We start from the raw sequence: 27,829 nt of genomic DNA on the forward strand, positions 1-27,829 counted from the left end.
TTGCAAATGAAGGAATTTTGCTAAGGAAAAAGAAAATGCTGGAGATTTTTGGTTAACGGCTATCCCCAGATCAAAACGGCAAAAGAACGTGGCCAATTACCTCTTTCGTCTTCTCGGCTCCTTAAACTGCTTTCCATGAAATTTTCTTCCATGTCTGCAAATTATCCAGCCATATCATTCAATGCATTTCTTGTTGTGAACAGACTGAACAAGGAACAAGGAAGTAGAATAGAAGGCTGGGCATGGATTAATGCTTCTTCCAGGCAATATGCCCCAACGTCGTAACCAGGCAACCAATATCTTAAGAGTCCTGCAAACATGCATAGTTATAAAGCTTTCACTTTAATGCATTTCTTTTGAAAAGTATAGCTGCAGCTTCAGAAATGAAAGTATGAACAAGCGTTTGAAGTAGGGATTTTTGGAAATTCAGTTGTCACACGTGGTGTGCAGTTTCAATCTAGCCATCCCTCTTATGAATATATTTTCTTTCTCTTTTTCATGCTGCTCACAATCTTGAGTCCAGAGAGAAACGTTGGGCTGTGGGGATTGTGTGTTAATCAGCCCAGAGGCTTTGATAAGAAAAACATTAAATATCCTTCAAAATATTGCACATATCCTGATATCACCCTATCACCCTATGACCAGCCAGATGGAGAATCAGATAAATTCAGCTTCCTAAAGAAGTGGTTCTGCCAGCTTTCAGGAGAAGAAAGGTTGACGTGAAAAAAGCCAATGCAGTCCTAGGCTACATGAACAGAGGGTTACTACCACTTTATACTACCTTGGTAAGACCACACCTGGAATACTGCATCCAGTTTTGGTCACCGTGATGCCAAAAAGATGTTGATACTCCAGAACAGGGGTAGGCAACCTTGGCTCTTTTATGATTCGTGGACTTCAACTCCCAGAATTCCTGAGCCAGCATAGCATAGCATAGCATAGCATAGCATAGCATAGCATAGCATAGCATAGCATAGCATAGCATAGCACAGCACAGCACAGCACAGCACAGCATAGCTGGCTCAGAAATTCTGGGAGTTGAAGTCCATGAGTCATAAAAGAGCCAAGGTTGCCTACCCCTGCTCTAGAATAAGTGCAGAGAAGAGCAACAAGGATGATTAGGGGAGTGGAGCCTGAAACATAATCATGAACAGTTGCAGGAACTAGGCATGTCTAGCTTAATGAAGAGAAAGGCTTGAGAGTAGTCTTCCAATATTTGAGGGGCTGTCACGGAGAAGAAGTAATAGGAGGAAACTTGTTAAAGAGAGAGACCCATCCTAGAAGGAGAAATTTCCTGTCAGTGAGAACAATTAATCAGTGGAACAGCTTGCCTCCACAAGTTGTAGGTGCTCCATCACTGGGGGTTTTCAAGAAGAAACCAGACAACCATTTATCCGGAATGGTCTCCTGCTTCAGAAGGGGGTCAAACTAGAAAACCCGTAACTGTTAGGATGAAAGATCTGAGAAAGTTGGGCTTGGTCTGCGCAAGACCAAAAATGCAATGAATATTGGCATTGATTTACTGAATGAAGCAGGGAATTGAGACAGCTGCAGGAAATGATTGGTTTGTAAGTGTAAGATTGTTTTACATTACAGATGGTGGTTAGCTCTTCGGGAAGAAGTCACCTGAAATTCAGCTCCTTGCAGAGAGGAACAAGAGACTGCTCTTCTCAATGTGGTGACCTGCTTAATGAACTGAATGATTTACAACTATAATTCCATATTTGATTACAGTCATACATTGAGGACTATGTGTATTGTCTTTTGTTTCGTTTCACCTTTTTTCCTTTTCCCTGCATCTTCTGCATTTTTCTTTCCTTTTTCCTCGTTTAGTTTGTATTATTTTTACTATGTTTACTAAAATCTTCAGAAAATAATTTTTATGAAAAAGAACATCAAAAATCACTATGCTGAAGAAAAGTTGTAGACAGGCTGTCCCCTCAGACCAGGTTGTTAGTAGAACTCCGCTTGTTGTTGTTAGTTGCGAAGTCGTGTCCGACCCATCGCGACCCTATGGACAATGTTCCTCCAGGCCTTCCTGTCCTCTACCATCTTCTGGAGTCCATTTAAGCTCACGCCTACTCCGCTTATATGGGGTTTAATTGAAAGATAATCTTTTAGGGGTCTTGGCTACATTGTGTTGCCATTTAATAATGGTCTGTATTTTTATGGGGGGGTTTTTTGGTAGCCACCAAGAATCACAAGGCTAAGATGGGCAACTATATAAAATCTATAATTAAGGATGTTACCTGAATACTTTTTTTTGGTTTGAAAATTAAAACCCACCTTTCTCAATTTCCAATCAATGTATGCATGTGTGTATTCAGGCTATAAATCTGAATATACATAAATATGTAGTATTTCCACCTTACCACCTCATTAGCAAACAAGTAATTTTGTGGTATCATCTTTTTGCTGTAGCAGTTTCTATCCCTTCCCAGAATGCTCTTTGACCAAAAATGATTTAGAGGTTTTTGAGATCATAACAGCTTTTGAACATATATATCATCATTGATCAAGTGTGAATCGATATCACACAAAACAAGAACATACATAATGTTCTTTTCTGCTACTATTTCTCATAATAGGGCATACAGTAGGTGGTTTATTATCATTTCAATCATTAGAATATTTTATAAAATCATACCACAGAAAAAAATCTTATTTTCTTTTACTGGTTTCAATATGTTTATGTTTGTTTATGTTTGTTTTATTTAATTTATATACCGCCCTTCTCCCTGGGGACTCAGGGCGGTTCACAGGGCATATAAATAAAAATACAATACTATACAAAAGTGCCTAATTTTAAATTATATTATGAAGCTGCTGCATTAGTAGGAATAAGTGATTGGATCAATTTGACGCAATCGAGGTTATTAAATCTTGAGGGCCATGATTTGTTGTTTGGCTGGCATGCATATTTGTTGTATGATAAGAAGGTAGGTACTGTGTTTAGGACGCATATTTTAAGACAGGCATTGCTGAGAGTTTGGAAGAAGTATAGACATAAGCTAAGTTGTAAGATACCATTGTGGGCAATTCCAAAACACGCAATAGAAAATATACATGCTGGTTTCAAACACGATGAGACTACCTACAAGGAAATTTTAAGTTTGGAAAGGAATGTTTGGTGCTTGAAATCATATAGCTTCTTGCGAGAAGAGAAGGTTGTTCAAACATGGTTTCAATATACTCAGTTACGGGCCAGGTGGAAAGAAGACCAGAAAATTGGATTTGCAACGATTGATGAAAATCTGATAAAGCAAATTAGAAATCAGGGACCTGCACACATTAAACGGATATATCTTGCATTGATAGAGATTGATTCAGAAACAGAGCTTGTTAAGGACTGTATGATAAAATGGGCCCAAAATATTCAGGAAGTTATTACAATGGACATGTGGGAGAAGATCTGGGTGAGGAATGTGAAATTTACTCAAGCTCAAAATTTAAGAGAGAATTTTTATAAGATGTTTTATAGATGGCATTTAGATCCTAAAAAGCTTGCAAGTATGTACCCGAATTATCAGCCTAAGTGTTGGAGGTGCGGGGTTGAAGATGCAACATATTTTCACATATGGTGGACATGTAAAAAGGTTAAGGCCTTTTGGATTAAAATCTGGTGGAATATACAGAAGATCTTTAAAAGGAGGATAAAGTTTTGTCCGCAATTTTTTTTGTTGGGAATAATTGTTGATGCTACAGTGGTGGACTCTAAGTTGATGCTGAATTTAGTCACGGCAGCAAGACTTTTGATAGGACAATATTGGAAGAAAGAGGAGCTGCCGACCATAGAAGAATGGACTTTAAAGGTTTCCGACCTGGCAGAGATGGCGAAGATATCGGCTTATTTGAAAGATCACTCGCAAGAACGTTATATTATGGAATGGAGAAAGTGGATTGAGTTTATCCAGAATAAGTATAGGGTTAAGAAGTTTTATCTAGCATTCGAATAAGTCTTCCTTCGTGTTTTTTCTTTTCTTTTCCTATTTTTTTTATATATATTTAATAATGTTAAGTTTTGTTTGTTCTTATATAAGTTAGAGAGTGATGGATTTTAGAATTTATGGTTGTTAGTATATGGTTGCTTATGATTGCTTTTATATATATATACCTTGTATTTAGCTCTGGGAAGTCCGGGGGGGGGAGGGGGGTGGGGGGGAGGTAGGGGAGGGAAGAGGGAGGGGGGAAGGGGGGAGGTAAGGGGGGAGGGAAGAGGTAGGGGGGAGGTAGGGAGGGGAGGGTGGAGGGGGATGGGGGTTTTTAATGGAAAATTGTATTGTAAAACTTTTCAATAAAAAAAAAAAATACTATACAAAAGTTAAAACAAAGATTAAATCAATGCCCAATTAAAAAACAATAATACAATCTAAAATGACAATTTAAAACCCAACTCCCCCATCAGGCCAGACCGGCCAATTCAAACAAATGGGTCTTCAGACCACGACGGAAAGTTCGGAGGTCCGATGCCGTCCGGAGCTCCACCGGCAGTTGGTTCCACAAAGCCGGGGCACCCACAGAGAAGGCTCTCCCCCTGGGGGCCGCCAGTCGGCATTCCCTGACCGGAGGCACCCTGAGGAGGCCCTCTCTGTGGGAACGCACAGGGCGGAGGGGAGTTGAAGCCGGCAGCAGGTGGTCCCCGAGGTACCCCGGACCCATGCCATGTAGGGACTTAAAGATCATAACTAAGACCTTGAACCTCACCCGGAAGACAACTGGTAACCAATGCAGCTCGCGGAGCAAAGGTGTAACATGGGAGTACCGGGAAACTCCCAAGACAACTCTCGCGGCCGCATTCTGTACCAGTTGGAGCCTCCGAGTGGTCTTCAAGGGAAGCCCCATGTAGAGAGCATTACAGTAGTCAAGGCGAGAGGTCACGAGTGCATGAGTGACCGTGCACAGGGCATCCCGGTCCAGATAGGGCCGCAACTGGCGCACCAGGCGAACCTGGGCAAAAGCCCCCCTAGTCACGGCCACTACATGATCTTCTAGGGTAAGCCGTGAATCTAGGAGGACTCCCAAGTTGCGAGCCCTATCCACGGGGGGTAAGAGCTCACCCCCCATAGAAAGAGATGGAACATTTTGAATGTCCCGGGATGCCGGAATGCACAGCCACTCAGTCTTGTCAGGGTTGAGCTGAAGTCTGTTCCTCCCCATCCAGACCCGAACCGCCTCCAGGCAACGGGACATCACAGCGAGGGCATCACTGGGGTGGTTTGGGGTCGAAAAGAAAAGTTGGGTATCATCGGCATATTGATGATACCCAACTCCAAAACCACGAATGATCTCACCCAGCGGTTTCATGTAGATGTTGAACAGGAGAGGCGAGAGAACCGACCCCTGAGGAACTCCACAAACGAGAGACCTCGGGGTCGATCTCTGCCCCCCTGCCAACACCGACTGCGAACGTCCCAGGAGATAGGAGGAGAACCATGCTAATTTTTGGTTAAGAGACAAGAAGAGTATACTATTGTACCATTTTTTTTTCTTAAGTGCTCCTATTAGACCCATGGCTATTTTTTATTACAAATCCAGTAATTATTAATAAAATACTGTGGTTTTTTACGTATTTGTATTCGTATCAGAAAATAATGACAAAAATCTCTGATGTTTTCAGTAGTACGAGTAAGTATGAGTATATCCCAATATGGGCATGCCATCTGTGATTGCATATGCTGCATTAGTTACAAATGGCTTCTGGCTACAACTCTGCCATCCTAAAGATCCAACAAGATTGGCATGCTCTGGGCCCCATAAGTGTCATCTTATGGAAACTAGGAATTGTGCTGTTTCTGCTCTACAAAACACTTTCTCCCCAAGATCTGGCTGGCCCTGACCCTGCTGGCTTTTAAGAACACTCTGAAAACCTGATTCTTCCTTCAGGCAGTGGAATTATGTGAGATCTGCAGTCTTCTTTTCAAACTTTTAAATAGCTACCCAAAGTTGCTTGGCAAATGGATAGCCCTAACAAAGTGAGTGAGTGAACATAGAAAATACAGTATTACGTTAGCCCTCAACTTAGTCATTCATTTAATGACCATTTGAAGTTATGTCAGTGAACGAGTGAACAAATACTTCTCCGCCCTGCATTTTTTAAATAAATACAAAATGAGACTGTGTTGGCGGGAAAGAAAAAGGACCAGCTGATATAAAAAGTTTTTTATGTAAATTCTGTTTCGTTTGAATAAAGTTGAAATTGAAGAACAGGAGTAAGAATTGACTTTCAGTGTTATATTGCGATGATGATAACAGCGGCAAAATGCAGTTGTTAATTCTGTTTTTATTGCATCCATAGATGCAGCCATCCGGTGGCTCTGTGTAAGGTCCTTTTGGATGAACCTATAGATGGAAAGGCTTTATTTAGCTTCTGGTCACCTCCCTGTATGTTGCAACAATCCAAACAAGAGTTATCCAAGGCACGAGTCCCCAGTGCCTGATCTGTGGATCAGTATCGGTCCATGGCATGCCAGCAACTGGGCCGCACAAACAAGCAAAGCACCATCTGCTAGATGCAGGCAGCACACAAAACCACATCCCTTCCAGGTCGCAGAAAAAACCTTTCTCCACAGAACCGGTCCCTGGTGCCCAAAAGGTTGGGGACCTCTGATCCAAGGTATCAGTAATGATGAGTAGCACCCCGACCCCCTAATCCAGAAACAACTGCAATTGGTACACAGGATGAAGGATCTTCCAAAAAAGAGCCAGCCCATGTTCTTCAAGAAGGAGTCGAAAGTCTTAGTAGGACCCCCAAATGGTGCAAAGAGCCTAGGAGAATATTTGGCCTTCCAAGAACCATATATAATTTTCATGTATTAAAGCTATATTGAATAAATCTATATACTGTATAAACCCTATATAGAAAATCCGTTACCAATTGGGAGCAACTTTGCTAAAAACACTATTTTACATAAAGGTTTACCACTACAGGCAGTCCTTGACTTACAAATAAGCCAGATGCTCATTAGGTGAGCCTGATTTTATGATCTCTTTTGCCGTGGTCGTTAAGTGAACCATGCAGTCATGAAGCGAATCCCACTTCCCTCAAAATTTGATCACTCGACTGGGGGAACGCTGCGTAAATGCAAAAACAGATTATAAATCACTTTTTTCAGTGCTGACATAATTTCAAACAGTCATTAAATGAATGGCTGTAAGTCAAGGACTACCTACATCTTAATACTGTATTTTTTTATTGCAGCCACCATCTATTTTGACCTTCTGTTATTAAAGGCACCATGAGTTTAAGCTGAACCGCTTTAAGGTACAATCTGAAATTTGGAACACCCCATCCTCCTTTGTAATGATACATAGCAAACTCCTCTTTGAGGCCATTTTGAACCTATACACAATGACCCCCTTTAGTTATTGCCAATCCAAGCAACAGATTAGCTTTCCCACTGATTATTTAAGACAAAGGAATACAGTCTTCTCATTCCCGCTTCTGGTCATCTTTGCCCTTTGGGGAATCCCGATTCCTCAGGGCCCCCATTGCTTTCCCAGCCACAAAGAAACTCAAAGCCCCCACATGAACACAATAATACACTGAGTTCCAATAGCGAATGGTACCCTCAAAGCTACGCAAGAGGAAACCCACACACACATAGTCATATGCCCTCATCTTCAGGAACCAGTGTGTACTGTTAACACAAGCACGGCTAGAGGGAGAGAGATGCCTCAACAACCCATCCTCCATGGCCCCCTCAGCTGCTAGGCACAGTGGGATGGTATAGAAACTGAGGTGATAGCCGGGGCGGAGTCCATGCCAGTAGGCTGAGATAGCCATAGTCCAGGCAGACCTAGGAAGAAAAAGGTCTTGTCAATCCTACAATCTTTTTCTCATGCCAATTCAAGCATCCATTTATCTCAGAATCCTTCCAATGTCCCACGATCATTTCTAACACTGTCATGGCTGTTGTTAAATCTAGCTCAGCCTTTCCCAACTTACAAAGCTATTGGACTTCATCACCTAGAAGCCTCCAGCCAATGCTCTAAAACTCTTCAGGTTGACTTTAATGATATAGGGATTGAAAATGAACCTAAGGTTATGTTAAAGGGGAGTTAAAGCACATTATGAATTTGGTTAATTGTATATTATGCATAATTTTTATTTAGAATATGATTATTATAACTATAATCCTGTATTTAGCTCTGGGAAGTGGGGGGGAAGTGGGTGGGTTTGGGGTGGGGGGGATTTGGGGATATATTGTAAAATTTTGTTTTTGTAAAACTCTTTAATAAAAAAAAAGAAAATGAACCTAAGGTAGGAGAAGGAGTGGCAGAGCCTGTGGGAGGAGTCAAAAGAGGAATTAGCCTAAACCAGGGGTAGGCAACCTTGGCTCTTTTATGACTCGTGGACTTCAACTCCCAGAATTCCTGAGCCACTCATGTTGGCTCAGGAATTCTGGGAGTTGAAGTCCACGAGTCATAAAAGAGCCAAGGTTGCCTACCCCTGGCCTAGACTCTCTACGTTCCCATAAGCGGACTAAGCCCAACCCAGCTTAAATTCTGTTAACCCTTATGTTATGTACTGGGCTCTTGTGATACACCACATGAGTTGCTGGAGCAGCTAACAGCTCTCCAGCAATCCAGACTAACTGTCTCCTGTCCTGCAATTGGCTAGCCCCAGGCGGCAGTGGTTGGTTCAAACCTATTGGCTGCCGCCTAGGGGCTAGACTATATTTATTTATTTATTTATTAAATTTGTATACCGCCCTTCTCCCGAAGGACTCAGGGCGGTGAGTTATATATATTGCGACTGGTTGCAGCACTTGCTTCAGTACAGTTCCAGCAAGAAATAAAAGTATGAGTTATCCTGTATTCAGCCTTGTGTCGTCATTCCTGCACCAAGAACCCACTATTTAACAGTGGCGACGAAGGTGGGATCCTGCTTCGCTGATTAAGAGCTGAAGTCCACGTTGTCCCAACGTTGTCCCAATCAGGGTTAAACCTTGCAGGGTCCCCTTTGTTTTAAAACATAAAATTGATTCCGAAATTGATAAGCTTGTAGAACAGGGCGTGTTACAGCCTATTGATGGGGGGGAGTGGGAAACTCCTATTGTCACTCCACATAAAGCCAACGGGGAAATTCACATTTGTGCTGACTATAAATGCACATTAAATAAGGCCCTAAAGGAGGCACTCAAGCACATTGTCACAGGTGACTGGCATCACAGATTGGCAGATTTCTTACTCTGCCAGCATTCTACGCCCTGCACGGCCACAGGTAAAAGTCCTGCAGAACTACGTTGGGGAAGGCGTTTGATTACTAAACTGGACAGGTTGCATCCAGACAGAGTGGCAGCAGAAGCCTCTCGACCAAAACCCCCGAGGGGGCTGCACATGGGCGACTGGGTTTGGGCCAGGAACTATGGTCCGTGGGAATCTGTGGGTTCCTGGTCAAATCACCAAGGCATCCGGACCCCTATCTTATGAAGTGGGGTTGGAGGGAGGGCAAGTTGTCAGAAGACACATTGATCAGCTCAGGAAAAGGTTTCCAGAATGGCCACTAAGTGAAGACTGTGTCATAAGTCCCTCCCAAGGTCCTCAAACTTGCGGCCAAGCCAGCCCTCATAGGGACTACCAGGATTTTTCCTTCTCAGTGGAGATGGAACCAGAGGGAGAACCGGGGAGCTCTGGAGTGCAACATGGACCCCCTAACGAAGTGAGCCAACCAAACTTCAGCAACCGCTGTGCCTACTCTGCCGAACAGACTGACTTTGGGGTGGGCCAACCTGGTGAGGCCAGCCAGAGTGTTTTGAATCCCCTTGACTCACAAAGGGACACAAATCTACCCAGCCCACTGGGTAAGCTGGTAGACCACAAAGTGATTGGAACTCCGAGACGTTCCTCTAGGGCACACAAGCCTCCTTTGTACCTTACAGATTACATTGTAAAATAAAGAGATATACATTGTTGTAAAACCTGTTGCCACTAAACTACAGAAACTGCCTATTACTGCAAATGGAAGCCTGATCATTTAGACATTGTTTAATCTCATTGTATTCCACAGTGATTTTTATTATTTTTATTATTATCACTTTATTGTTTGTGTGTTGATTAATAAGTCTTGACAACTGTCAAGACTAAATGTTGTTGTCATAGTCTGATCTAAGAGGGGAGGGGTGTTATGTACTGGGCTCTTGTGATACACCACGTGGGTTGCTGGAGCAGCTAACGGCTCTCCAGCAACCCAGACTGTCTCCTGTCCTGCAATTGGCTAGCCCCAGGCGGCAATGGTTGGTTCAAACCTATTGGCTGCCGCCTAGGGGCTTGACTATATATTGCGGCTGGTTGCAACCCTTGCTTCAGTACAGTTCCAGCAAGAAATAAAAGTATGAGTTATCCTGTACTCAGCCTCGCATCGTCATTCCTGCACCAAGAACCCACTATTTAACACCATATCTAGCATCAAAATAGTGCTAATTGTTAGTGGATTAGATTGCTGTGCAAGCATGAGCACAGCATGAGTTAGCTTAATTGAAATTTAACATGTAGCCCTGTCTTTTGTCTCTGACACTTGTCTAGAAAACACAAGGTTGGGAGATGATTATTTATGCAACTTTCATTCAAGCTCAAAGTGCCTTGTGGGTTCTCTTAGGCCCAATTTGGCTTTCTGATTTCCTCTTTTTTCAAGTTACAGGTTGCTACTTATGTCCCATCCCAAATTTATTTAATTCCCCACATTTTCCATGCATGTCCATACCGTATTAACCAGTGCCCTCTACTTTATAATCATCTCTGCCAACTACCTCCTTTTCCATCCCCTTAATTTATAACTGGTTTCAAGTCTGAAACCAATCATGTTTTTGTGCTACATTTTTATTGCTGCTTCCTGCAATTCTCATTTGCATATTAATATCAGACCCAATTAGTCCCACAATCCTGCATCCCTTTTCCCCTTTCAGATCTGCATCATTGAACAGCCTTCCTTGCTTGCCTTCAAAACAACCAATCACTGACTCTAGAACATTGTTTCTCAAATTTGGCAACTTTTAAGATACGTGGACCTCAACTCCCACAATGGGAGTTGCTGGCTGGGGAATGCTGGGAGTTGAAGTCCACACGTGTTAAAAAAAGCGTCAAATCTGAGAAATACTTGTCTAGAGTTATCCTTTCTATCTTCTCCATAAAACAGTCTCATATCAACCCAGTTTAACATCATACCTCCCTTCCAGATATCACTTGGCCTAAGTGTTCTTTTATTTTAATCCAATTTCACAGGACTCACCTTATGGCATAGGGGAGGGAAGGCGTATTTTTGTAGGTGTATTGGTATAACCACCATTGGACAGTCATGTTCCAACAGCGAATGCCATCCTTCACCTTGATACAAAATTCTGTACCGTATGGATCAATGTTTCTGATTGTCTCATAATCATAGGCAACACTGGATGCTTTCCCATCAGCTGATCTGCTTGTAAAAAAAAAGAGAGAGAAAGAAAATACTTTGCATATGTTTCAGCTCTGGAACTGACTGGAGGTGGCACGCCTTCCACACTGGATTGACCAGAGTCTCTCTGAAATGTTCAGTTAGCAAACAAACAAATAAAAATTGTCACTTGATTTGAATTGCTCACCTTCTGGAGGGGAAAAGGGTGCAGACCTCTATATAAATACCTGCAGGCTTGCAGTCATCTGAACCAAGAAGAGATCGATCAACATTCTTATAACAGGAATGTGTTCACTTGTGACCTGCCTTTATTGTTTTTATAAATAACTCAAGGTGGCAAAGATATCTGATATTCCTTCCTCCTCCTATTTTTCCCTGCACAACAATCCTGTGAGGTGGGTTAGTCTGAGAGTCACCTAGCTGGCTTTCCTGCCTAAATGGGACTAGAACTCACAGTCTCCTGGTGATTGGCCCAAAGTCCCCCAGCCGGCTTTCACGCCTAAGGCGAGACTAGAACTCAACAGTCTCCTGGCTTGTAGCCTGGTACCTTAACCATTAATATAAATAAGGTTTTTCTAAATTTAGGGTTCATTCGCACATTCCCCCTCCCCCAACTGCCCTGTGAAAATGTCTTAGGCATCTAAAGCACAGTGACATGTCCTCATGATTCAGTCTTGGTGATAAAATCCCCTATCCAGAGCTCAGGTTGCATTTATCTGAGCCTCTTATTCAGGCAGCATCTTCTGTCTTCTTTCAACCATGGCCCCAAGGCAGATGGAGTTCTGACTAGTGATGGAACCCCTGGAATGTAAACCATCTGTCAAAAGTCATATCCAGCCCCAGCCCAAATTAAGAAGAGTGACGGGTGGATCTTTTTCCTGCCTGCACAAAAATCCACCAGGACTGGTTAAGGAAAATACAGCAGGGCCCCGCCATTCACTGGTTTTAGTATCAGACAGAAGAGAAATCAGCGGATGGGAGAGTGCAAATAATGCTCATTCTTTTGTGCCACAGCTGTCAGAATATATCCTTAGTCTACTCTGGGGGTCCTCAAACCTGGCCACTTTAAGACTTGTGGACTTCAACTCCCAGAATTCCCCAGAAAGCTGGGAACTGAAGTCCACAAGTCTTAAAGTGGCCAGGTTTGAGGACCCCTGGTCTACTCAATTCAGGTGGTCCCTCAGCTTACGACTACAATAGGCAGAATTTCTGTGGCTAAGCCAAGCAGTTGTTGTTTCAATGAGTCACACCTGATTTTGCCACAGTCGTTAAGCGAATCACTGCAGCTGTTAAGTGAATTACACCCGTTGTTAAGAAATCAACTTTCCCCACTGACTTCGCTTGTCAAAAGAAACCAGCTGAGGTCACCAATGGTGATCACAAGACCCTGAAACACTGCAATCACCAGCTGGTTGTTAAGCTCCCAAATCTGGATCGCGTGACTGTGGGGCTGCTGCAATGATCGTTAAATGCAAGGGCCATGTGCAAGTCCTCGTTTTTAGTGCTCTTGCAACTTTAAATAGTTGCTAACAAATGATGGCAAGTCAAGGAGTGCCTGCACAGTTAGCCCTCAACTTATGACCGCAATTGAGTCCCAAATCTCCATTACTAAACAAGGCACTCGTTAAGTGAGTTTTGCCCCATTTTACCGCCACGTCTCCACAGTTGTTAAGTGAATCACTGCAGTTGTTACATGTGGTTGTTAAGTGAATCTGGCTTCTCCCATTAACTTTGCTTGTTGGATGGTGGTTGGGAAGGTGGCAAATGGTGATCACAAGACTTTGGGATAGTGTAGTGCAGGGGTAGGCCACCTTGGCTCTTTTACGACTCATGGACTTCAACTCCCAGAATTCCTCAGCCAGCCATGCTGAGGAGAAATGGAGAGGTTTCCATGCTGAGCCATGCTGGCTCAGGAATTCTGGGAGTTGAAGTCCACGAGTCATAAAAGAGCCAAGGTTGCCTATCCCTGGTATAGTATGATGGTCATAAATATATGCCAATTGCCAAGTGCCCGAATTTTGATCACGTGACCGTGTGTGTGTGTGTATTTGTGTGCTCAATGGTCCTATGTGTGAAGGATGATCATGAGTCACTTTGCTGTGGTAACTTCAAACGGTCACTAATTGAATGGTTGAAAGTGGAGGACCACCTGTAGTGGGAAAGATTTTTTTTTTTTTTAGCCAAGGAAGAGAGACTGTTTCCTAAACTCACTGGCTCAGAGATTCATATTCCACCGTCGGTCCTTTGCCCGGTCGTGAATTGGCACAAGTTGGATACGCTCCAAGGCCAGCAGTGATGCAGGCACTTTCCGCGCCATACCAGGTCACATAGTTACGCATGCGGAAGACAAAGGATACTGGCACCATGTAGAAAAGGCGGAAACGGAGCCCTTTTTCGTAGAAGGCAGCATTTTCGACATATTCAGGGGGGAAGATGTGGGAGACGGCCAAAAATGAAGTCGCAAAGAGAGGCATCATCATCAATCTGTAAAGCAGTGGCTTCCATGTAGGAATTTCAGAAGGATTGGGCTGATTCAACCAATCATGATATGTACGATAGCGATAAAATAAGCCTGGGTTTTAAAAACACAGAAAGGAAAGCAATGAAACAAACCAAGATCAATGAGCGATATCTGCCTAAGACAGGGGTGGGCAATAAATAACTAATGATATGGCCAGCTCGGGAATTCTGGGAGTTGAAATCCACAGGTCATCAAATTGTCATAATTGCTCACCCCTGGTCTAGGAGAAGATGCACATTTTAATAATCCAGAATACTGTTGCTCTTTCCACAACATCAATTCCCTTAATTCAGAGCCAGTATCTTGGCTGGATATTATGGGAAACAGCATCCAACATATCTGGAGAGCTTCTATTTTGGAAAGACTCCGCTAAGGTTGTGTGTGACTTGGGAAGAATGCCAGGATTTCCTAACTGCACAACTCTTGTTTTTCTGAAGGATTTGACAACAGAAACATCATATCTGCTAGTTTATCTTTTTTTCTATGCAATTCTCACCAAGCGAAAAAGAAGCTACAAAAGTGGAAAATTGATGAAAGATATACAGACTAGTAGGAAGTATAGTTATTTTTTTTTCTTGATAAGCAAAGTAGTGTCAAACACACTTCTGTCAAAATACAGGTAGTCCTTGATTTACGACCAGTTGCTTAACTACCATTTGAAGTTAGAACAGACCTCCCCAAAGCTACTTATAACCCATTTTCAAAGTTATGACCACACGTGCACACCCAGTCACGTGACTCTATTTGGGCAATGGGCAACTAGCTGACCTTTTCTGCTGTTTGCAATGTCCAGCTGAACAGGTAAGCTAGTTGCCCAGTGAATCATGTAACTGGGTTTGTGCATCCATTGCTTAATGATGTGGCATTCACATCGCAACTGCCACAAAGAAAATGTCAACAATTTGGATTTGGTCAAGTGATGCCTCAACATACGACTGCAGTGATGATCATAATGGCTTAAATTATGGTCACAAGTTGAGGAGGATCTGTAAGAGAGCCCACACTTACACAAAACGACTAGGCATCACAGCAAGATCAACAGATGGCCAACATAAAAAAGCAGACCAGAGGGCAAAGCTGGAGTGGGCTTTATTATTCTTTTTTTACCTTGCTCTGATCGCTACCTTTTCCTTTAAAGAGAAAGTCTTGTTACGAAGCATAGCTCTTCAGCCCAGGATCTTCTCTTATTGATTACAGAATAATTGAATAATAGAGTTGGAAGGGACCTTGGAAATCAATCTAGTCCAGGGGTAGGCAACCTCAGCTCTTTGATGACTCATGGACTTCAACTCCCAGAATTCCTGAGTCAGCTATGCTATGCTGACTCAGGAATTCTGGGAGTTGAAGTCCATGAGTCATCAAAGAGCCGAGGTTGCCTACCCCTGATCTAGTCCAATCCCCTGATCAAGCAGGAGACCTTATATCATTCTGGACAAATGCCTGTCCAATCTCTTCCTAATAACCTCCAGTGATGGCACACTCACAACATCTGAAGGCAAGTCGTTCCACTGAATAACTGTTCTAACTGTCAGGAAGGTTCTTCTTCGTCCTAGGTTGAATCTCTCTTTGATAAGTTTCCCTCCATTACTTCTTATCTTGCCCTCAGATGCTTTTGAGAATAGGCTGTTCCTCTCTTCTTTTTGATAGCCCCTCATGCTTATATTATGTAGCAAAAAAAGTGCCCACATTTTAAAGTATCCATAAACCCATCACCGGTGGTGGGATTCAGCCAGTTCGCACCACTTCAGCAGAACCGGTAGCTAATTTTTTGTTGCCCAAGCCCAGAATCGACTTCCTGAAGCGGCATCCACATAGAGAACCGGTTGTTCACCTATTTGAATCCCACCTCTGCCCATCACTCATGAGGCTGTCAAAAGGAAAATGCATGACTGGGTTTTGTACTTGTAGATATATTTCACTTTCTATTATATAGTTCACCTACCTGTCATAAGTCCCACATAGCAGTAACTGTAGCACAGTATCTCTGCCAATCCAGGTATTTCAGGAATCACACCAACTGCAGGGGACTTGGTCCCTGATATCACTTCCTGTTCCTTCAGCTGAATGAATTCTTGCACCTCACTGGCTACGCTCACCATCTGGAGACATCAATTAAAGTATGGGAGGAAGGACTTACTTCCCCTTAACCCAAGAACTCTCCCTACCCTTAACCAGCCACAATTTAGCACTACCTACCTTGAGAGTGAGCAAAAGTTGCACAGACTTGGTCAGATGTGTTGTCTGAGGAAACCTGAAGAAGGTAAATTTGTGGAAATAGAGCAGGTACAAAAAAGTCCATCCTAATGTGAGAGAGTGGGAATGCCTATTTTAAAAAAAGAGAACATGTAATGGTTAAGAAATTATCTACATCATAATATTAAGACCTGAGCGCCAAAGAATTGAAGCCTTTGAACTATGGTGCTGGAGAAGACTCCTGCGAGTCCCTTGGACTGCAAGGCGATCAAACCGGTCAGTCCTAGAGGAGATCAACCCTGACTGCTCTTTAGAAGGCCAGATCCTGAAGCTGAAACTCAAATACTTTGGCCACCTGATGAGAAGGAAGGACTCACTGGAGAAGAGCCTAATGCTGGGAAAGATCGAGGGCAATAGAAGAAGGGGACGACAGAGAATGAGGTGGCTGGATGGAGTCACTGAAGCAGTAGGCGTGAGCCTAAATGGACTCCAGAAGATGGTAGAGGACAGGAAGGCCTGGAGGAACGTTGTCCATGGGGTCGCGATGGGTCGGACATGACTTTGCAACTAACAACAACAACGTTAAGATGATGATGATGACGATGATGACGACGTCGACAACAACAACAACAATAATAATAATAACAATAATGTTGGAAGGGACCTTGGAGGTCATCTAGTCCAACCCCATGCTCAGGCAGGAAACCCTATACCATTTCAGACAAATGGCTGTCCAGTCTCTTCTTAAAAACTTCCAGTTTATAGTATATACCTCTGTTCTTATATTCACTTATATTCTAACCAAACATGCATTTTCATATTGTTGAGGTGGGGTTCACACTTGGACTATAATGCCATAATCTGCATTGTTTTGTTTTGACTTAGCATGGTTTGTGAAAACAGCTTGGTGGATTAAGTAAACCCAAGAAACAATGGCTTATTCAATAAGTCTCAAACCATTGATTAGTGTCATGTATGAACCAGGTGGCCAGAGAGAATAAGAAGAGGGGAAAATAACCCTTTTCTGAGCTTCTGGCAGGCCAGTCTCTTTGTTAAGCTGCCCTTGCTGACATCTGGGTCCCTTCTCCAAAAATTGCAGTTCTTGCCACCAACCCCTTTGGTCAGCAGATCTCTATTTTGGGGTATGCGTGATCCTGCTGGATTTCCAACTTTCCTCCCTCCTTCTTGATATATACAGTACACCAGTCCAACACCATACCAAAACAACTTTAGGAATACCCAACATCACCTCCTCCACCACTACTTATAGATGTATAGATGTGAGCAAGGTGTTTTTATTAGACACTAAGCTTGTTACTGTCCATATAACACTCAGCCTGATTTTGCCCCTCTCCTCCAGCCAAGACCCTTTAACATTGAGCTCACTGCATCATCCAAATTCATCACAGCAACTGTCAGCCCTCCCAGGTACACCAGACAGGAAACACAACTAGATAAACTAATTCTACTTTATTGCAAGGCTACATTAACAGAATCTTGCAAGTGTGAAAGTATAACTTCTCACCACCACTTTTAACTGCTTGGTCCATTAAGAAGAGATTGTCCTAAGGCAGGGGTGTCAAACTCAATTTCATTGAGGGCCACATCAGCATTGTGGTTGCCCTCAGGGGGACGGGTGGGTGTGACCTGGGTGGGCGTGGCCTACTGGGTGGGCGTGGCTAGAGTGCGTATGGCCTACTGGGTGGGCATGGCCAGCTCTACACTGTTCGCATCAAGGGTGCCTATGGGGGCCTGGGCAGGAGTGGGACAGATCTGGGGGTCTCTGGCAGAAGGAGGGTCTCTGGGCCAGGGCCAAGGCAGTGGGGGCCGTTCCCTCACTGTTTCCAGGATGGCTTCGCGGGCCACATGAAACCACTTCGTGGGCCGGATCCAGCCCCCGAGCCTTGTGTTTGACATGTCTGTCCTAAGGTGTTTTTTTTTCTCTGACCACTAAGCTACTGGAGCCTCATGCCTCTCTTCTCTGATTGTTTCCTAGGCATCATTTCTTCTCTTCAACCCCCAAGGTCATCCACACATTCCATTACATCCACACATCCTGCCACATAGGCCCACACCTAAAGAGCTAAAGTTTCCTTCTCCAAAATCCCTGCCTATACGTTTCCCAGGCTCCCTGATAATTGAATTTAGGATTTAGAACTAGGAACATTGGGAAGTCAAATCTCATTTTGCTTTCAAGTTTCATTTCATTTTCCTATAGCTGCCCTGCAGACTACTCTTCTCTTCAGACTTCCCAAACCTTCAAAACCTCCCAGCCTTTCAGACACAATCACCAAAAACATGCGGCTCCCTGTAATATTCTGTTAACCAGATGCGGGTTTTTTGGTCCATTTACTTTGGTGAGATTTTGATGATAATCCATGTCCCCATGATGGTGGCAAAGGAATGAATGGTGTGGATGCCACAAGCAGCCAGTGTAAGCCCAAGACCCACGGCAGCTGCCCCATATTTCTTGAACTTCAACCCTACAGAAAAAGAAAGGGAAAGAAATGTCCATCACCAAATATCCAGACGCCAGTCTGAGAATTTAAGACTGTGGGTGTGAAAATTAGAAACTTGGTAACAGCCAGATTTGTGCAACAAGTTTACTTTAATGGCTTTTGATTTCTCTGAAAGGCTTAGTTTGCTGGGAAATTCAAAGAGTTTGATTGCTTTATGGTTCAGTAATTTATTTTCAGGGAAAATGTGTTAAATTCATAGCCGAGTACCGATAGAAGAGAAGATTTGTAGCTCAGGATTGAACTGTGGAATCCTTGGCGCTCTCCGAGATTGGTGGTTTTCTTGCAGCTGTTTCATTACCAAATTAGCTAACATCATCAGCGCTGGTAATGAAATGTCTGCAAGAGAGCCACCAAGCTCAGAGCACCAAGGACTCCACACTAGCCAGGTTGAAGTCATAATCTTTAAAATCTAGAGACAGCAGAAACTCATAGAGATTGTGGCCATCCTCACTCTTCAGAATTTCCTTTTAAAGCAAACCAGTTATCTGGGATGGAAAAAAATATCACTCAGTTCTGACTATCCACCACTAAGCTTAAGATTAGGGCCCAGAGGGTGGTCTCACATGTTATACCAAATGGTATGATTTTGGCTAGAATGTGCTCTGTGTGATATGAAATGCAGACATTATGGCCTGTGAATCACATTTTATGATTTAGCTTTATGTCGCTTATTCAAAAGCTCTGACATCAGAAAGCTTTGCATAATGTGTGAACATCCCCATTGTGGCTTAATTAGCAAGCCATGATTAAAACAAGTCTTTGCTGAGTATGAATAAATCTGGCCACACTACAGTCTTTATCTGGAATTCTTTTTATTTCTCGGACTTATTTCAGTCTTTATCTGGAATTTTTAAGTCAGCAAGCTAATGGAAAGTACTGCTGGCCTAAAAACCCAGGACAGTTTCCAACGAAGGCATAGCAATCTTAACACTTACCCCTTTTCTTGAAGAAGAAGCCAACGGGAATTGGGACAAACAGGAATGCTGTGTAAGCAATCCCAACAGATGAAATTGTATCTGCCAAAAGATTCAGAGTGAAGCTAGTTACAGTCACAAATGCTGAAAGTGCTGCCATAAACAGAGTACCATAAGCCACAGCGTTGGCCTTAAAGATGATTTTGGTGAAGTGGAAAATAGGAAATGATCCAGCGGTTTTGGACCACAGACAAGCATGATACACATGGGTGAAGCAGAAAGGTCAGGACTAATCTTCAATGCAACAATTCAGAACCTGATAGCAAGGATAAGGGGCTATTATTTTAATGCAGTTATGCACAATAGAATCAAACAACCATGCTGCGCCCCCTCCCCACCCACCCACACCACCCACCCACCCCCCAAAAAATTGAAACCCAGTGTTGCGGCCACAAGATGTAATGATGAGCTACAGGCTTTGATAGTGTTTAAGTTAACAAGTTAACAAGTTGAGGAAAGCTTTTGCCCAGGTTCGCCTGGTGCGCCAGTTGCGGCCCTATCTGGACCGAGATGCCCTATGCACAGTCACTCATGCGCTCGTGACCTCTCGGTTAGACTACTGCAACGCTCTCTACATGGGGCTGCCCTTGAGGACCACTCGGAGGCTTCAGTTGGTGCAGAATGCAGCCGCGAGAGTTGTGATGGGAGTCTCCCAATACTCTCGTGTAACGCCTCTTCTCCGCAAGCTGCATTGGCTTCCAGTTGCCCTCCGGGTGAGATTCAAGGTGCTGGTGATGACCTATAAAGCCCTACATGGCATGGGTCCAGATTATCTTAGGGAGCACCTGCTGCCAGCATCAACTTCTCATCGTCCTGTGCGCTCCCATAGAGAGGCCCTCCTTAGTGTGCCGCCGGTTAGGGAGTGCCGGCGGGTGATCCCCAGAGGGAGGGCATTCTCTGTGGGTGCACCTGCCCTTTGGAATGATTTACCTGTGGAACTCCGGACCGCCCCCGATCTGCGTTCATTTCGCTAGGACCTGAAAACCTGGCTTTTCAATTTATCAGGCCTGGACTGAAGGGATTTTAGCTTTTTAAATATTGTTTTAATTGTTGGGCTTAATTAATTTAATTTATTTTAATTTTATATTATCTTTTATATTGTATTTTATGCTGCCCTGTAAACCGCCCTGAGTCCTTCGGGAATAGGGCGGTATAGAAATCTAAATAAATAAATAAATAAATTAAGTCTCCGTCACCCTGAATTTGGTTCCAGGTGGGTTACACTCTTCCACCCATATGTTTTTCTTGACAATTCTAAGAATGGAGTTCTGAGATGATCTTCAGCTTCCCAATCTAGCAGAGAACCTTACAGAGCAAGCAGTGTGTTCCAGCCTTGGCAACTTTAAGATACGTGGACCTCAACTCCCAGGATTATTCTTTTAAAAATGTTACAAGGTCAGGAAGAGAAGGGAACAGCTAAAATGGAAAGGAAGCAGCTAATTCAAGGCTAACTGCCAAAAAAGCTGAGTTTGTAGACATTACCAGGCTTACAAATTAAACAGATTTCAAGACAGCGGACAAGATTGAGGAGAGCTACAGGCAGCCAAAAATCTCTTCCTGCAGCTTATGGAAATATGCTGTCCCTCTCTGGCTACACTCCCAAGTTTGTCTGTGAAGAAATATTTTCCTCAGGGCCTCTCTGCCTTTTGCAGCTGAAATGATAGAGAGTATTTTGAAGGGGTGGGTGGTGTTGCCAGGAAGGATCACCATTTTTCTTTTGGGAAGTGACTGCAGGGTGTTGCAAATGGCTGTAAACGTGGGCTGGCTGCCAAAATGTGATCATGTGACCAAGGGAAACATCCTGGCCATCTGAACTTCAGAACTGGATCATAAGTACCTTTTGGGGGGGGGGTTGTCCAAGGCAACTTGGAATGGTTGCTAAGTGACTGATCATAAGTCGAGGACTCCCTATAATTACTATGATTTATTTACTTGTCCAGTGTTTGCAGCTAACGAGTAGGCTGGCTTGGTCGCTCAACAGCGAGACACTGGTGAAGCGGGCATAGCAGCACCTGCATTTTTTGCGTCGCATGAGAAAAAAACAACTTCTTTCCCCTGTCCTGACCACTTTCTACAGAGGGACGATGAAGAGCATCCTGTTATAGTGCATTACTGTCCAGTTTGGAAGCATCACTGCTTCAGACAGGAACACGGTGCAGAGAGTGTTGAGGACAGCAGAAAAGATTATTGGTAGTTCACTCCCTTCTATCCAGAATGTGGTATATAAGCACTGCTTGAGCAAGGTCCACAGGATTGTCCGGGACACTACACATCCTCTTCACAACCTTTTTTCCTTGTTACCTTCTAGGACAGGGGTGTCAAACTCAATTTCATTGAGGGCCGCATCAGCATTGCAGTTGCCCTCAGGGGGTCGGGTGGGTATGGCCTGGGTGGGCGTGGCCTACTGGGTGGGCGTGGCTAGAGTGCGTATGGCCTACTGGGCGGGCGTGGCCAGCTCTACATTGTTGTCATCAAGGGTGCCTATGGCGGCCTGGGCAGGAGTGGGACAGATCTGAGGGTCTCTGGCAGAAGGAGGGTCTCTGGGCCAGGGCCAAGGCAGTGGGGGCCATTCCCTCACTGTTTCCAGGTTGGCTTCGCGGGCCGCATGAAACCACTTCGCGGGCCGGATCTGGGCCCCGGGCCTTGTGTTTGACATGTCTGTTCTAGGAGGAGACTTGTGGATTCAGTCACAATTTTGTTCCATATAGCTTCAACCTTGTGAACTCTCAACTTTCCTCTTTCCGCTATGTATTCAAAATGGACAGTAATTAATATGTATGTATATATATATATATATATATATATATATATATATATGTTTTCTGAGGTTAATTAATTAATTAATTAATATGTATGTATATATACACATACATATTAATTACTGTCCATATATATATATATATATATATATATATATATATATATATATATATATATATGGATCCTTGGTTTTTCGGGTTTTTCCCCGCGTAGAACTAAAGGTGTAGGCGCAACGTTTCGACGGAATCCCATCCGTCATCATCAGGCTTTAGCTTCCTTCTTCTGGGAGAAGCATGTGGCTGTTTGTTCCTCTTTTTCCAACTGCCAGAGGGGGTGTGTTCTGTGGAGGTGTGCTCTGATTGGGTAGGGGGCCAAGTGTGTTCTGATTGGGTGGGAGTGTGTTTTGAATGGTGGGTGTGTTCTGATTCTGTGGGGGGGTGTTCTGAGTGGATGGGCTGGTCTCAGCTGCCAGCTCCAGACCTGAGCTGGTGAGTTGTGCTGCTTTTGTTCGGCTTCGTGTTTGTGGTGGTGCCATGTTTTTATAGTGGGTGTCAATTTGCTTATTGTGTGGTTTGGAGGGGTTTAAAGTGGCTGATGTTGCAGCTGTAGTTAGGTTTCTGTTTTGTGGTTGTGTGTCTTTATCGTTGTGGGTTCGGATTTGCTTTTTGAATGGTTGTGTGGTGGTGATGTCATGTGATGTTATCATGAGTTTGGGTCTGGTATCATTCTTGGTGGTTGGGCCTCGTCTGTCAATCAAGGCGGGTTTCCAAATGGCTGGTAGACGAGAGGTATCATCTCGTTTATTCATGCTGTGGGGGCGTTTTTCTATCTCAATGGCTTCTCTGATTATTCTGTTGTTAAAATGTTCAATTTTGGCGATAGTTTTGGTTTTTTTAAAATCAATTTCATGTCCCGTGGCTTCAAAGTATATATATATATATACATGTTTTCTGAGGTTTTCGCGGGTGCCTGTATGTGGATCCTTGGTTTTTCGGGTTTTTCCCCGCGTAGAACTAAAGGTGTAGGCGCAACGTTTCGACGGAGTCCCATCCGTCATCATCAGGCTTTAGCTTCCTTCTTCTGGGAGAAGCATGTGGCTGTTAGTTCCTCTATATGTATGTATGTATGTATGTATGTATGTATGTACTGTATGTATGTATGTATGGGGTATGTGTATGTATACGTGTGTACAGCATGTGTATAAGTGTGTTGTGTATGGGTAGATATATACTTTCTTCTGAGAGCAGACAACCGAATTTCATTTTTAATGTGGGCCAATGTGCTTATAGTAAAAAAAATGACAATAAACAATCGTCTCCCCCTCAGCAACTTTAAAACGTGTGGATGTGAACTGCTACAATGCTGGCTGGGGAATTCACCTTAAAGTCCATACATTGCTAAGGTTGAGAAACATTGCACTGACCAGATTGTTTGCCTATCCAAAAAGGAGGTAATGCACAGCCAGGGAAAAGGAACCCATTTTAAAATGCCTCCCACTTCACAGACCAATTTATGTAGATTAGAAAGACTCTCAAGTGATACTCAAACTATCCCAAGTGATTTTTTTCATGAACAGCTGGAGAACTACAGGACAACTTGTGACCACAACTGAGCTCAAAACTTCGGTTGCTAAGCAAGACAGTTCTTAAGTGAGCTTTGCTGCATTTAACGACTTTTCTTGCCACTGTTGTTAAGTGAATCACTGCAGTTATTAAATTAGTAACACAATTGTTCAGTAAATCTGGCTTTCCCACTGACTTTCCTTTTCAGAAGGTTGCAAAAGGAGATTATATGACCCCAGGACACTATAACTGTCATGAACATGAATCAGTCGCCTAGCGTCTGAATTTTAATCACATGACCATGGGGAATGCTGAAATGGCTATGCAAAAAATAGTCATAAGTCAGTTTTTTCACTGCCGTGGTAACTTCAAAAAGTCATTAAATGAACTGTTGTAAGTTGAGGACTACCTGTACAGAGTGATCTGACCAAGGGAAATAATCTCAGACTAACCCAGATTGAACAGAGACAATATCTGATCTGGAAGAAAACAAATATTTCGTGTACTTTCATAAACACCTGGCATCTAAATGCTTCTACTGTATCCCCACAGCTATTTTTATTTCCAAATGTTCCTGCGGAGTCACTTTCACTTTCTAATTTCTGTAAGCCAGGCTAAAGAACCCGAAGCCCAAAATCAGCACATAACCCTCATATATAATTTAATTTAATTTAATTTATTAATATTTCTATACCGCCCTTCTCCCGAAGGACTCAGGGCGGTGTACAATGTATATAGACACATTGTGGTATTTTAAGAGGTGATAAGTTGCTAAAATTGTTTACATTTTTTGGAAAGAAGATGAGAAGTCAGTTACATCTTTATTTCTTTCACTTTCTTTACTATAGTCTTCCTTTTCAATTCCTCTGTTTTCTGTACCTTCTACTCTTTTTTATTGTTCTTTTAGTTTGCATTAGTTTTTACTGTTGCAATTATAATCTTCAGTAAAATTACTATAAAAACAGTGTAGTTGGGGCTTCTCAAACTTTGTGAGCTCTGATCCCTTAGAACAGGGGTGTCAAACTGCTGGCCCGCGGGTCGGTTTCCTCATACCGAAGCTAAGCCCACCCCATTGCCGGCAATGCAAAAAGAGTTGCGATACGTCGCGACACGTCACTTGAGGTGCCGGGTTTGACACCCGTGCCTTAGAATAATACAGGTAGTTCTCAACTTACAACCACAATTGGGATTGGAATTTCTGCAAGGCAGGTGTTAAGTGAGTCACATCCAAATTTATGACCCTTATGCCACGGTTGTTAAATGAATCACAACAGTAGTAGTGAATCATGCAGTTCTTAAGTGAACCCAGCTTACCCCATAGACTTTGATTGTCGGAAGCCAGCTGGGAAGATCACAGATGGCAATCACATGATGTTGGAATGCTGCAACTTGTCACAAATACATGCCAGTTGCCAAGCACTAGAATTATGATCACATGACTGTGGGAATGCTACTGTAAGATCAAGGATGGTTGTAAGTCGCTCTTTTCAGAGGCATTGTAACTTTGAACAGTCGCTAAATGGTTATAATTTGAGGACTATCTGTAAGTGAATTTGCATGACAAACCTCATTACCCCCATGAATAAAATGAAAGCAATACAGATAGTCCTCAAATTACAACAATTCATTCAGTGACCGTTCAAAGTTATAACAGCACTGAAAAAGTGACTTATCATTTTTCACACTTATGACCATTGCAGCATCCCCAGGGTCACATGATCAAAATTCAGACACTTGGCAACTGGATCACATTTATGACAATTGCAGTGTCCCGAGGTCATGTGATCCCCTTTTGCAAACTTCTGACAAGGAAAGTCAATGGGGAAGCCAGATCCACTTAATAACCATGTTAGTAACTTAACAACTGCAATGATTCATTTAACAATTGGGCAAAACTGGTAAAATGGGGCAAAACTCACTTAACCAACGTCTCATTGTTAAACAACTAGGATTGCCAGCTTCAGCTGAAGCCAGTTCTGGATATTTGCCCCAGCTCTGTCAGGCCTCAAATAACTCAAAACACCAAAATAGAAAGCAGGAATGGATCAGGAAGCATGGGCAAAAGTGAAACTGATAATGCCCAATGGAAAGGCACACAAACAACAAGAATGTAAGTACTAATAAAATAGTATGAGAATGAAAGTAACTAATGTTATTTGGGGGAGATGATGGTGACAAAACAAAGTGCAGATTAATCTACTCATTTTTTCAAGGTTGCCTAAATAGTCTTCAGGCAAACTTCAGCTGGAGACATTTTCCTTCACCCAACACCCCTTTTCAGCCTCAGCCCCATGCAGAGCCCAGTTAAAGGCAGTAAGGGTGGAAGCCCTAAAATGTTTTTTATTCCAGCTCTTAAGCCGTTGCTGCCTTGTTAGCATTCTGTGAGAGATAGGGAGGGTAACAGTAGGAATGTTAGATATGAACAACCAAAAGACAGAAGGAAAGTGGGTTAGCAGTTTTATCACAGACAGGGGAACTAAGGGGGGCCTTCGCCCAGGTCCGCCTGGTGCGCCAGTTGCGGCCCTATCTAGACCGGGATGCCTTACGTACGGTCACTCATGCGCTCGTGACCTCTCGTCTGGACTACTGCAACGCTCTCTACATGGGGCTACCCTTGAAGACCACTCGGAGGCTCCAGCTGGTACAGAATGCAGCCGCGAGAGTTGTGTTGGGAGTTTCCCAACACTCCCATGTTACACCTCTGCTCCATGAGCTGCATTGGCTTCCAGTTGTCTTCCGGGTGAGATTCAAGGTGCTGGTAATGACCTACAAAGCCCTACATGGCATGGGTCCGGAATACCTTGGGGAGCACCTGCGGCCGGCGTCAACTTCCCTCCGCCCAGTACGCTCCCACAGAGAGGGCCTCCTCAGGGTACCACCAGTCAAAGAATGCCGACTGGTGGCCCCCAGGGGGAGGGCGTTCTCTGTGGGCGCGCCGGATTTATGGAACCATCTTCCGGCCGAGCTCCGGATGGCGCCTGACCTCCGCTCCTTCCGGCGCGATCTCAAAACCTACCTTTTTGAACAAGCTGGCCTGGCCTGATGGGATGGGGTTGGGTTTTATAAATCGGTTTTAACTGTTTAATGTGTACTAATTTATTCATGGGCACTGTTGTTTAATCGCTTTTCATTTTTGTATCTTGTTTTTTTAATATGTATTGCCCTGTTCACCGCCCTGAGTCCTTCGGGAGAAGGGCGGTATACAAATTAAATTAATAATAATAATAATAATAATAATAATAATAATAATAATAATAATAATAATAATAATAATAATAATAATAATAATAAATTCAGGTAGCAAAAAGCTCAAGAAGAAACAATTCAATAAACCATATTCCAAAAGATTCCGCCCTAATAGACTCAGTAATAAAGGAGATCGGGAAGCTCCAAGCTCTACTTTCTAAGCTTCTGTATCCAGTCTCAAAGCAGCATTAGACTCAACATTCATAATCCAAATGACTCCAGCTGTTGCTTGCCCCGTTGTGACAGTAACGTTACAGCCGCTACAATTACTGTAGCAACTTCTGCCTGCACGGCAACCGGTTGGAATGAGCAGCAATCAGGGTCACCCCAAAAAGCCAGCTAAGCCCAGCACCTCGGTTTTAACACACAAACCCTTCCCCCAGCTTGCTCACCTTCTGTCAAACGGCGCCACAAGCGTGACCAGGCGATGCCCATTTTTTTGCAGGGTGGATTATGAGTGGACGGCCGGCTCGCGAACGGGAACACAGCCACCCCTTGCCAAACTTTGCTCAGAAGGCGACTTTTATTTAGCACCGGCCGTGGGGGAGAGAAGGGAGGGACTGCAGCCGCGGGGCGTGTCATCCAACGTCTCCGAACACAGTCCGGAAAAGCCATGAGAGCAGGCTAAACATCATCTCGCAAGCTTAGTGACACGCGTGGGCACG

General features: G+C 43.5%; 2 protein-coding genes across 6 annotated transcripts in view; both read right to left on the reverse strand.

The window, feature by feature from the left end:
• TMC4 (transmembrane channel like 4) overlaps positions 1–269 on the reverse strand; it is a gene marked incomplete at its 3' end in the record, with an annotated part of 19,798 nt that extends 19,529 nt beyond the window's left edge. Inside the window, exon 1 of the mRNA XM_083379185.1 lies at positions 101–269. Coding sequence (XP_083235311.1) covers positions 101–152 — 52 coding nt within the window. The 5' untranslated portion in view covers positions 153–269. The remainder of the gene's footprint in view (positions 1–100) is intronic.
• On the reverse strand, positions 203–27,779 carry LOC310650300 (lysophospholipid acyltransferase 7-like; the record flags this gene model as incomplete). 5 transcript variants are annotated; one of them, XM_083379168.1, is made up of 9 exons in its annotated part: positions 203–310; positions 7,601–7,796; positions 11,228–11,410; positions 13,601–13,961; positions 15,853–16,009; positions 16,107–16,233; positions 18,457–18,586; positions 19,558–19,638; positions 27,557–27,779. In XM_083379168.1, the coding sequence occupies 9 exons, from the start codon at positions 27,777–27,779 to the stop codon at positions 302–304; spliced, it is 1,467 nt and encodes a 488-aa protein (XP_083235294.1). In that variant the 3' UTR covers positions 203–301. The 5 variants fall into 5 exon arrangements, with proteins under 5 accessions (XP_083235294.1, XP_083235291.1, XP_083235290.1 ...); XM_083379165.1 differs by lacking the exon at positions 203–310 and adding an exon at positions 5,897–6,339; XM_083379164.1 differs by lacking the exon at positions 203–310 and adding an exon at positions 5,897–6,339 and having other exon boundaries at positions 7,595–7,796.
• Positions 27,780–27,829: the final 50 nt, after the last annotated feature.

Source organism: Vipera ursinii (genome assembly GCF_947247035.1).
Source record: "Vipera ursinii genome assembly, chromosome: Z".
Taxonomy (NCBI): domain Eukaryota; kingdom Metazoa; phylum Chordata; class Lepidosauria; order Squamata; family Viperidae; genus Vipera; species Vipera ursinii.